This window comes from Macrotis lagotis, chromosome X (genome assembly GCF_037893015.1).
Source record: "Macrotis lagotis isolate mMagLag1 chromosome X, bilby.v1.9.chrom.fasta, whole genome shotgun sequence".
In the NCBI taxonomy this organism is placed as follows: domain Eukaryota; kingdom Metazoa; phylum Chordata; class Mammalia; order Peramelemorphia; family Peramelidae; genus Macrotis; species Macrotis lagotis.
In genome coordinates this window covers 647,742,105-647,754,605 of record NC_133666.1, presented here as the reverse complement: position 1 = coordinate 647,754,605, position 12,501 = coordinate 647,742,105, and the positions used below count along the sequence as shown (strand labels likewise).

Sequence of the window (12,501 nt, the reverse complement as noted above, 5' to 3'; positions counted from 1 at the left end):
GGCACTGGACATGATGGCACACACCTACAATCCCTGCTCCTGCAGAGACAAAGACTGGTGGATTTGTGGGTGTCCAAGCTAAGTTCAACTCCAGTTAGGTGATCCTCTGGGAGTGGGGGCAGAGGGAGCAAACTGACTTCCATGCTTATCAAATGGGGAAATTGAGAGCTATTCTTCTGGATGAGACAAGATAGATTTTTATTTTAATGAGAGTCTCCGAAAAAGTTATTAGTACATGGAGAGATGATTCTCCAGATTTTCCCTGCTGTGCCTCAGCTAGAGACCCTGGTACTTCCCTTAGCACATGTTGTCTTCTTACCCAGGGCCTCCATCTGCTTTGACTCTCTGGATTTCACCATCAAATCCCTACCTCCATCCTCCCCTCTTTTCCTCCCACACTAGAATCTAAGCTTCTAGATAGTAGGGACTGTCTTTGACTTTGTTCATATGTGTGTGTGTGTGTGTGTGTGTGTGTGTGTGTGTGTGTGTGTGTGTGTATAAAACTATAAATGATTATTGGCCAACAACGTGTCTGAGGCCTGACAAAAACCTGAGACTTTATCTTTTCACTACACTGTACTCTTGTAGCTTTTTAAAAAAAATTACCCAAATCATAGTTGTCATTTAGCCTCTTGCTTAGAAAGACTATAAGAGAAGAAGGATTTTCAGGATAAAACCAAAATGCCAATTAAGATGTGGGTTACATCTGAAAGAGGCACCTCAGATTCAGAGCTCTTACCTTGTTTTCTACGATTTGGAATAGAGTAGCATTTTGTATCATTCATTCAGAAGGCAATCTGTGTCCAAGGCATTGCTTAGACTTTTTGATGGGAATGAGAGCAAGAAACCTAGAGGAAGGGACCTCTAAAATGAACAAGAATCCCCAGTTTTCCTGGGCAGGTGATTGTCTCCAGCCTTTCCTTGAAGACTTCCAGTTGTTGGGGAATATGTTCCACTTTGGGATATGTCCCTCTTGAAATTTTCCCTTGTGTTGAGAGGAAGACTTGTCTGTTCTTTTAATTGTTCCTGTTCTGCTGGCTGGGGCCAAGGAAAAAGAGTCCATTCTTTTTTTTTTTTTTTTTTTTTTTTTTAGGTTTTTGCAAGGCAAATGGAGTTAAGTGGCTTGTCCAAGGCCACACAGCTAGGTAATTATTAAGTGTCTGAGACCGTATTTGAACCCAGGTCCTCCTGACTCCAGGGCCAGTGCTTTATCCACTGCACCACCTAGCCACCCGAGTCCATTCTTCACCAAGACAACCTTCCCAATTGCTCAGAGGCAGCAGTCCCCATCCACCCCATTCTTCTTCTCACATTACTTCAGCCCATCTCTGTGTGGTGAGGTCTCTATTTGTCTGCCTGTATACACCTCATTTTATTGCTGGTCTTTCTAATGTGCTCAGAATGAAACCAAAAACTCCAGACATGGTCTTACTAGGGCAAACACCAGGGGTAATGTCACATGCCTCTGGGATACCTATTCCATTGGTAACCACCCTTTTCCTTCCATTTTCTTACTCCCTTCTGATGACACAACCACCCTATTCAGCCTCTCCCCAGCCCCTAATGCAGCCTCAGATTGATGCTTCAGAGCACCAAGCTGAGGCCTAGAATTCACCAAAGCCTCTAGTTCTTTTGCTAGCCATTCTTGGTATGTTCTGATCACAGGTTTAAGACTTTACATTTATCTTGTTAAATTATATTTGCTAAAAATCTAGTTTCTACTTTTAAGAGACTTACATTCCAGTTAGGGAAAAGAAAACAAGGACATAAATGACCATAATACTAGGCAAAAATAAAGGTACTAAAAACTATGGCCAAAGGGCTATTTACTGTGGAAGAGCCCTTCCATTTTATTCCACAAATATTGTATTGATTTCCTGCTATAAGGAAGAAAGACAGTCCTGGATCTCAAATTTTAGAGTTTGAATGCTCCCAAAAATGAATGAATGAGCTAAAAAAACACTGAGCAAGCAAGACAGCTCTGCCTCAAAGAATTTTACTCTAATAAACAGTACATGTAGGAAAGGTTGACCAGAGAAATCAGGGTGAATGAATGAAGAGTAGAATCCCAAGAAGTAAGTGGTAGCCAGGGCCTTACCTGGAATGATAGTTTCAACCTGATTACTCTCCTCAGAGATAGAATTGGGATAAATGTATGCACACCTGGCTATCAGTCAATCAATGGCCAGAAAGTAGTCACTAGTCAAGAGTCCAGGGACACAGAGATGGAACCTTCAATTCTAGAGGCAAGTGGAAGTTGGAGAGCAGATGCAGATGTCTAAGAAGAGTCAAGCAAGAGGTTAGTCAAACACTTTTAGTCCAACCACTTTTACCTGTGAGGAAAGTGGGATCCAGAAAAGGATTGGTGACTGACTTGTCCAAGGGGCTCCCTGCCATATGAAGCTAGGCCAGTCTTGTGCTGGATATTGATAGGAGATGAGTAGAATTTGGACAGAGACTGGAGGAAGGTCAGGTGGTCAGGACTGGCTGAGAACAAGCAAGATGACAAAGACAGAATGAGCAGGGTGTGTTTCCAGGGTGATGAGAAGTCCTTCCTGAGTAATAAACAGGATCCTGAAAGGCCTGCCTCACTAGGTTCAGAAAGCCTTCTCCACCCCCCAAAGAGGCTTATGGCCACTATAACATACTGGGGGGGTGGGATACCAGAGCTGATGGACTCACATCTCAATGAAATAATGGGGGATCTGGAATGATCAAAGAGTGATGAGATCACAACCTTTTAAAAAGATTAATCTGGGAACTATGGGCAGGATCAACAAGGGAGTTAGCCACTAAGTGACAGGGACAATTGGGAGCCTCAAGTAGGAGTTATTAAGGCATATACTGGCTTTGGAGTCAAAAAAAGAGGGGGTTACCAGATGTGATGACTGTAGATCAAGGAAGGGGAGTCAGGCAAGACTGAGGTTGTTGCAAGGTGAAGGAAGTTAGAGGAGAGTTGGTTTTTCAACAAAGACGCTGCCTTTGGTTGAGTTGGAAGTGACAGTGGAACAGTCTGTACTGGGATTCCACCACTGATAACAGGTTTCTGGGACTATATGTCTTTCAGCAGTGGTTTTGTGCACATTACCTTAGGTTAAAAAAGCTAAACTAAACAACTTGGGTCTCTAAGAGGAGGATGAAGTCAGACTACCAAACAAGCAAATACTGCCCATGTCCTGTTGATATGAGGAACTGTCAGGTCAGGCTGGGTACTTGATCACTCCTCTGTTTTCCCGTGGTAATGGAAGCAGCCAGCTCTGAGAACAGTGTCTGCAGCACAAATCCTGATTAAAACTGGGCTGTCATTATTCATTTAAATGACATTTTGCAGTTGATTCAATTGGCCTTTATTGCACGTCTATTCAGAGAACTCTGAATGAAGTCATCTTTTGAGCCTGAATTAAGGTAATAAATGGAATCTATCTTATTAGAACTCGAGAGGCCAGATGCTCATTTGTGGGATTCACTTAACAGGTAACTTATATTGAGTGGGAACCCAAACATTTTGCCAAATGTAAAATTTTCAAATGAAGATGAATCAGTAGTTCCTGTTTTTGCTGGCATTGTAGATGGGGTTTGGGACTTGGGTGGAACTGAGGCCAACTAGCCACAGCAGCCAGCTGCCGGCCCATAGCCAGAGGCACCTTTTTGGAGACTGAGTCTCCCTATCTTGCCAGGGTAGAAGAGCAGCAGCCATCTGAGGCCTGATCCCATGATTGATAGACACGAATGCTTTGCCTGCATTGTTTCCAACTTAAGCCAGTTTGTCCTTCCTTAGGCAGCCTGATGACCTCCTGCTCTCAGGTGCTCAACTTAGTGAGGACACCAGCTTTGGCCAGCAAAGCCACGACAGATCCCTGGGCCCAGAGATGGAGCCCCAGCGTGCAGGAATGGTAGCCCCCACCCCCACCCCCAGCTCTTCCTCCTCCCACTGTTACTCCAGTTTCTAGAGTACTTTGCAGTTGATAAAGTATTTGTTTCAGCTTGAAAGGTTACACATCAAATGTATTCTATATTTAAAAAGAGAAGCAAGCTGTACATAACAAGATTCCTTATTTCATACACCCCCCCCCATTTTTTGTTCTCATTTATATGGAAGTACAGAGGGATTCTAAAACAAAGCAAAGCACTTTGCCTCACATGGGTCCAGTGAGGCAGGTAGTGTAACAATTAGAGCCCACATTTTAGAGATGGAGAAACCAAACCCCAGAGATTTGGTGGATTGCCTTGGGTCACAATGATTCAAGACCAGGGTTCATAAATTTTTTAATTTAAAATTTAATTAAAAATCTATTTTCTCACCTTTTTACTTTTCCCCTCCCCCACTGGAAAAAAGGAAAAAGCCCTTGTAACAAATATGTATACTATTTAAGCCAAACAACCCCCGCCCCCCAATCCATCTCCCTGTCAGAAAGAGAGCAGCCAGCTTCCTTATCCATCCGGGATCCCATTGATAATGATAGCATTGATCAGAGTTCTTAAGATTTTCAGAGTTGTTGGTCTGTCCAGTGTTGTTGTCATATATATTGTTTTCAGTTCTATTCATCTCATTCTGCATCAGTTCACACAAATCTTCTCAGGTTTCTCTGAAACCGTCCTCTTTCTCTTTTATTGCAACACAAAGTATCATCTGTTACATTCATGGACACTGTGATTTGTTTAGTCCTTCTCCAGGAGATGGGGAAATTCCCAGTTCTTTCCATCACAGAGAGAGCTGCAATAAATGGATCCTTTTCCTCTTTTCTTTCTTTGGGATTTTTTAATAGGCCTAGAAGTAGGAAAGAGCTAGCTAACATTCCTTTAGCATGCAGTATGTGCTTGGCACTGTGCAGAGTGCTTTATAAGTATCATTTCATTTGATGATCAAAGGACATGAAAAGACATTTCTCAAATGAAATTAAAGCTATGTGTAATCGTATGAAAAAATGCTCTAGATCATTATTATTGATTAGAGAAATGCAAATTAAAACAATTCTGAGGTACCACTTCACATCTAGCAGACTGGCCAATATAACTAAAAAAGAAAATGATCAATGTTGGAGAGAATATGGAAAAACTGGAATACTAAAGCTTTGTTGATGGAGTTGTGAACTGATCCAGCCTTTCTGGAAAACAATTTGGAACTATGTTCAAAGGGCAATAAAACTACCTGCTATTGAATCCAGCAATGCCACTACTACATCTATATCACGAAGAGATCATTAAAAAAGACTAAAAACTCACATGTACAAAAATATTTATAGCAACTCTTTTTGTAGAGGCAGAAGGAAATGGCTAAACAAATTGTGGTATATGTATCTGATGGAACACTTGTTCTATAAGAAATATGAGGGACTTCAGAATAGCCTGGAAAGACTTGCATAAATTGATGCTAAATGAAGTGAGCAGAACTAAGAAAACACTAACTAACACTAACAGCAGCGTAGTGAGATGATCAACCATGATGGACTTGTTCATTTCAGCAGCACAATAATCAAAGACAATTCTAAAAACTTGTGATGGAAAACATCCTCTGTATCCAAAGAAGTAACTATAAAGTTTAAATGCTGACCAGAGCTTACTATCTTCGGGGTGGCTAGGTGGCGCAGTGGATAGAGCACCGGCCCTGGAGTCAGGAGTACCTGAGTTCAAATCCGGCCTCAGACACTTCATAATTACCTAGCTGTGTGGCCTTGGGCAAGCCACTTAACCCCATTGCCTTGAAAAACCTAAAAAATAAAAAGCTTACTATCTTCAATTTTTTTAAAGTTGTCCTATGTATTTGGTTGTTTCCTCTGTTTTTTTTTTTGTTTTGATTCAATTCTTTTTTTCTTTTTCTTTTTTTTTTTGCAAGGCAAATGGGGTTAAGTGGCTTGCCCAAGGCCACACGGCTAGGTAATTATGAAGAGTCTGAGACCGGATTTGAACCCAGGTACTCCTGACTCCAGGACCGGTGCTCTATCCACTGCGCCACCTAGCCACCCCATGGTTCAATTCTTTCACAACATGCATCTATGTTTAGCATGGTTATACATATTTATATATTAGATTCTTTTGTATCAGGGGAGGGGGGAGGGAAAAAAATGTGAAACAAAATCTTGTAAAAAATGTTGGTTGAAAACTATTAACATATGTAGTTGGAAAAATAAATAAAATATTTTTAAAAAACAAATATCATTTCATTTGGTCCTCACAACAATCCTGAGAGGGAAATGCTATGATCATCCCCATTTTACAGGTGAGGAAACTGAGGCAAAGAGGTTAGGTGACTTGCTCAGTATCACACAGCCAGTTAATGTCTAAGGTTGGGTTTGAATTCAAGTCTTCCCATGCTATAGCTTTCCAGAATGACTTCCAGTCTACAGTTCACCCAACAATGCATGAATGGGCCTGTCTTCCTGAGACACCCCCCCAGTCATTTTCCTATTTTGTCAGTCTTCATCATTTAGACGAATGTCTTGGAACCTAGAAATGCTTTTAATTTGCATTTCTGTAATTATTAGTTATTTGTAGTATTTATTCATATGACTTTCAGTGACTTGGGTTTTTCCCCACAGAGTTCAAATCCAGCCTCAGACACTTACTGTCTGTTTGCCTCAGGTTCTCCACCTAAAATGGGGATGAGTGCAGCAACTAAAAGGCCATTGTGAGGATCAAATAAAATAATATTTCTGAAATGCTTAGCTAGCACAGTGTCTGGTGTGTAGAGTAGACTCTTCAATACTTTTCTCTTTCCTTCCTGTATTATTCTTTCTGTCACTTTATGGAGGCTCTTTGTTCTGCCAAAAATGCTGGTCTCAGGAGTGGAAAGTGCTTCAAGATTCTCTAATGTCTCTCACACCCCACAGATAATGACTTCTGTGAGTCATTTGACCCTGGCTACAGGCATCTGTCTAGGCCTTGGTTTACTTTTATGAAAACCTAGGTGGTTGAACAGGGTGACTTCCAAGGATTCTTCCCAATCTAGTATTTGATCTCTCCATACCTGTTATTCCTAGGGCCCTGCTGTGATGGGGAGGAGAGGTTGTGTAACAAATCATCCTCATACTGTTATACATCAGGCCGGGGATGTAGAAATTAGTTTGTTGTCCCACCTTTAGTACTTGTCCGTAAGTGGAATTTCACTAAGCTATCCCCTCAGTCTGGGGTGCTTCACCCACTGAAGCCAGATTTAGTGATGACACAATAGACAGGGCCAGGTGAGGTGAGGCTGGCTGGCAAACCACCTGGTTAATCCTCTAATCCTCTTCCTGGCTCCCTCCCCATTCCTTTCCCTTGGTTCATGGGCAGCAGCAGAAGGCCCAGTTTCTAGCTCCCTGTGGGTCCACGCACAGTGAGTAGGCAGAGTCCCCCAGCTCTTTGACTCATGCTCTGTTTCTTGTTCTTTACAGTGGCTGGTGGTCAGCAATCTTCTTCTTTAGTACAAATGCCGCAGCTGCCGTGTTCATGATCTTCCCAGCCATAATGTTCACCCTATCAGCAGCCATGATGTTTGTGGTCCTTGTGAGGGTAAGTCTTTGGGTGTCTCTGTGGTTTTCAGGTTCCTCCCAACGTAATACCTCAGAGACCCTTGGGAGCTTTCTGATCCTATAAGAATCTTGTTCAGGTTCTTCTATGAGTCCACATCAGAGCTCTGCCTCACTCTCAGGACTGCCCACCTGCAGTGAGGCTCACACATTTCTTCAATGTTCTTCTGTACATGCAGCTCATCTTATCACCTACAACATCATAGATTTGTACCTGAAGGGACCTTGCAAGCTATCCAGTCCAACCAAACTCATGTTACAGATAAGAAAACTGAGACAAAGAGGGGAAGGAACTGGCAAAAGGGTTGTGTAGCTAGTCAGTATCTTGGGCAGAATTTGAACCCAGGTCTTCCTGACTTTAAGTGAAGCCTTTTACCCACAGCTCTTCACTGCAGCTTCCTTGTGCTAACCATGCATCTTTTTTATTTTTAAAGTATATTTATTTTTAACATAACTTTTTAAAATCTGGAGTTCCAAATCCTCTCCCTCCTTGCCTCTCCCCCACCCACTGAGAAAGCAAGCAGTACAAGGTCAATTATGCATGAGTAATCATGTAAAGCTTATTTGCATACTGACCATGTCATCAAAAAAAAATAAATAAAACAAGAAAAAGATAGTGAAAAAATTCTACTTCAATCAGTACTCAGAGCTCATCAGTACTCTCTGGAAATGGATAGCATTTTGCCATCATGAGTCCTTTGGGGTTGTCTTGAAACTCTGCATTGATCAGCCTAGCCAAGTCTTTCACATTTGAACATTTCAGTACAGCTGCTCCTGTGTCCAGTGATCTGATTCTGCTCACTTCACTTTGTATTAGTTCCTGTAAGTCTTCCTTGGTTTTTCTGAGAGCATCCTGTTAATCATTTCTTATAGAGCACAGTAATATTCCATCATAATCATTCCCCAATTAATCTACCACATTCTCTTCATTGCCCTTTGGATCATGTGCAACTTGTTGAGACTATGTGTTGTTCCAAGATCTGCAACCACAGAGTATTTCCAAGAGAACATTCATATGGAAAAAGCAGGTTTCTGGACTTGGCTTTGTTTCCCATATAAGTCCCTTCTGCTAAGTCTTCTTCCTCTTCTCCTCTGTGTCGACATCATTGTCCCCAGGCATCATTGTCCTCCCCCAGATACCTGTGCTCAGGTAGTCATTGTAGGGGCAGACTGCTGGGTTTGTGTTAGAGGCTGCACAGTTGGCATTTTTCATCCCTGTGTTTGAGGACATCATAGGTCCAACAGGTCTCCAGCAGGTGCATCAGGCAGATTTCACCATCTTCCATTGACAAACACCTGCTTCCCTGGTGCATTATTCACTGGATAGTGACTCAGGAGTCTATAGACAGAATTCTCCTAATGGCTGCAATTATCAAGGGACTCCTTTCTTCATGGAAGACCTGTTTTGACAACTCTGTGGTGCGTTTAGCTGCTCATCCCAGAGCTTGAGGGTTTTGCTTTGTAAGCCCCAGACAGTGGCCCCTCATGTGACTCTGGAGTGTCAAGGGGACCTCTGCAGGAAAGGTGTTCACCCCAGATGGCCTGCTCAGACTACTACTCTCCAAGGATGTTTTCAATTTCCATGGAGACTTTTCTTTTAAAAAATGTCCAACAGGGCAGCTAGGTGGCACAGTGAGTAGAGCACCAGCCCTGGAGTCAGGAGTCCCTGAGTTCAAATCTGCCCTCAGACACTTAATAATTACCGAGCTCTGTGGCCTTGGGCAAGTCACTTAACCCCATTTGCCTTGCAAAAAAAAACCCTAAAAAAAAAAGTGTCCAACAATGAGAAAGGTCTATGGGTCAGCACATGTTTCGTTACTTGTCTTTTTAGGCATTAATATAGTCTGGGATTTCTTTACCACTTCTTTTGACATCTTCCTGAAATGAATTTTGCTTTTGAGAAGGCCTGAATTATCAAGGTACCCCTCCATCACTGATGATAAAATCATATTGTCAGAGAAACCCAGATGGATTTTGTCCATTTTCCATCTATTGTTTTCCTGGCAATTTTATCTCTAAGCACTCTTTTTTTTTTCTTATTGAAGAAAAAAATGTAAAACCATTAATCCTCTTAAGAGGAAATGAATCTCATTTTTTATTTTCTCCCACCTTTTTAAAAAAAATTTTATTTATTTTCACTACAATAGTTTTGTTGTAAAAGTAAACATAATTCCCCCCCCCCCAAAGATAGAGAAACCTTAAGAAAAATGTAGTGAGAGGGAAAAAAAATGTACTTCAGGCTGTGTTCAGATACCATCAGCTCTGTCTCTGGGATGGATTGCATTCTTTATCATAAATCCATCAGAGAAGTTGCTTCAATATTTTTTCCCACAGTTGCCATTTCTAACTGTATTTCCCTCCATTGTATTTCTCCCCACTCCCATTTATTCTGTTCTCTCTCCTTTTACTTTGTCCCTCCTCAAAAGTGTGTGGTATCTGACTACCCTCTTCCATGATCTTCCCCTCTCTTCTATCACCTAGGCTACCCCTCCCCCATCCCCTTTTTCTCATCTCTTTCCTCTCCTTTTTCTTCCAGGGTAAGATAAGATAAATAGGTTTCTATACCCTATTGAGTGTGTATGTTGTTTCCTCTCTGAGCCATTTTCAATGAGAATGAAAGCTCACTCATTCTCCTCCCTCCCCCCCACCACCACTCCATTACAAAGGCTTTTTCTTGACTCTCTTATGTGAAATATAACTTCATATTCAGCTCCCTTCTGTACCTTGTCTATAAATGCTTCTTCTAACTGCTCTAATAAATGAGAAGGTTCATATGAGTTATCAATATCTTCTTCCCATGCAGAAATACAAGCAGTTCAACATCATTAAATTCCTCATAATTAGCCCTTCCCATCCACCACCTCTATGCTTCACCTGAGTCCTGTACTTGGAGGTCAAGCTTTCTGTTCAGCTCTGGTTGTTTCAACAGGAAAGTTTGAAAGTCCCCTATTGCATTGAAAGTCCATCTTTTTTCCCCTGAAAGGGGATGTTCAGTTTTGCTGGGTAGTTTATTCTTGGTTGTAATCCAGGCTCTTTTGCCTTCTGGAATATCATATTCCAAGCCCTGGAGCCCTTAATGTGGATGCTGCTAAGTCCTGACTATAGCACCACGATATTTAAATTTCTTTCTGGTTGCTTGTAATATTTTTTTTTTAAACTTGGGAGTTCTGGAATTTGGCTATAATATTCTTGGGAGTTTTTTTGGGAGGAAGGATCTCTTTCAGGAGGTGATCATGGATTCCCTCTATATTCTATTTATATTTTACCCTCTGCTTCTAGGATTTATGGGTAATTTTTCTGGAAAATTTCTTGAAAAATGAAGTTTAGGTTTTTTTTCCTGGTCATGACTTTCAGGTAGCCCAATAATTTTAAAATTATCTCTTCTGTATCTGTTTTATAGGTCAGTTTCTCTAACAAGATACTTCACATTTTCTTCTAGTTTTTCATTCTTTTGGTTTTGTTAAATTATTTTTTGATTCTTCACAAAGTCATCAACCTCCCTTAGCTCCATTCTACATTTGAAGGAGTTACTTTCTTCAAAGAGCTTTGTGAACTCCTTTTCCATCTGACTAATTCTGCTTTTTAAGTTCTCCTTATTGACCTTTTCAACTACTTTTTTTTCCATTTGACCTAAACTGGTTTTTAATGTTCTTTTTTTCAGTTTTTTTTTTGTATCTCCCTCATCAAGCTGCTGACTTGGTTTTTATGTTTTTCCTTTATTGTTCTCATTTCTCTTCCCAATTTTTTCTCTACCTCCCCTACTTGATTTTCAAAATCTTTTTTTTTTTTTTTGAGCTCTTCAAAGCCTGAGACCAATTCTTAGTTTTCTTGGAGGCTTTGGATAGAGAAACTTTGATTTTATCATCTTCTGAGTGTATGTTTTGATCCTCCATGGGACCAAAGTAATTATTCATGGTCAAATTCTTTTTCCTTCTATTGTTTTCCTCATTTCCCCAGCATATGACCTGGTTTAAACATACTTCCCAAACTTTTTTTTTTAGTTTTTTGCAAGACAATGGGGTTTATTGACTTGCCCAATGTCACATAGCTAGGTAATTATTAAGTATCTGAGGCTGGATTTAAACTCAGGTCCTCCTGACTTCAGGGCTGGTGCTCTATCCACTGCACCACTTCCCAAGCTTTTGAGTATTTTTTGGGACACCTCCCCAGGGACCTTAATTCCTTCAGTCTTATGAGAGACTTTGATTGCTCTTTTGCCTGTGCTCTGGTCTTTGGATGACCACAAGCACTCCTTTCTTTCCTGGATCTGTGAGGAGGATCTCAGTACCTGCGACGTGGATCTGAGTATGAACAAAGCAACAGAATCCTGCCCCAGCAATAGTGGACAGTCTCCCTTGACCCCCTTACTGTTTGTGGGCTGGGTCCTCTGAAAGCAACTGCTGGATGACTCCAGCTTACAGTTCCCAGGGTTGACCTGGGCTCTGAGATCACTTTGGTGCAGCAAAGTTTTCCCACTGACTTCCAAGTTGTGCTTGGCAATTCCTGGGCTGAAAGGTTGGAAACTGCTTCTGCTGCTACTAACCCAAGCACCCTGTGGGCTGTTCCTAAAAGGCTGGAGCTCATTTGTTCTGGGGCAGCATGGTCCAGGCTTCACTGCACTCCCTTCCAACCCTGGTGGAACAACCCTTCCCTCAAATCTTCAAGTTGTCTTGGACCAGAAAATTATTTCACTTGGTCTTTCTGTGGGTTCTACCCCTTTATAATTTGGTTAGAGTCATAATTTTAAGGTATTTGGAGTGTTCTGCAGGAGAACTTTTGGGAATTCCTGCCTCCATGCCACATCTTGACTCCATCCCCATCTCTAAGTATCTTGAGAAGATGTGGCTCCTTTGGATCTCATACCAGGCTTTCTTTGGACCCACTTTTGGTTCTCTAGTTCTGGAATATAGCACTTTTGTCCTAAAGATAATTCTCCTTGTTAGGGAAAAGGGAAGCAGAAAAGGAATGCTCTGTCTTCTTTTCATTCCCATTATCA

At 41.4% G+C, this 12,501-nt stretch overlaps 1 protein-coding gene across 3 annotated transcripts in view; it reads left to right on the top strand.

The window, feature by feature from the left end:
* The window catches only part of SCAMP4 (secretory carrier membrane protein 4), an 83,702-nt gene that overhangs the window by 66,990 nt on the left and 4,211 nt on the right, over nucleotides 1-12,501 (top strand). For all 3 annotated transcript variants that reach the window (XM_074204666.1, XM_074204664.1, XM_074204665.1), the window contains one exon: nucleotides 7,371-7,488. In XM_074204666.1, the coding sequence (XP_074060767.1) occupies nucleotides 7,371-7,488 (118 nt within the window). The remainder of the gene's footprint in view (nucleotides 1-7,370; nucleotides 7,489-12,501) is intronic.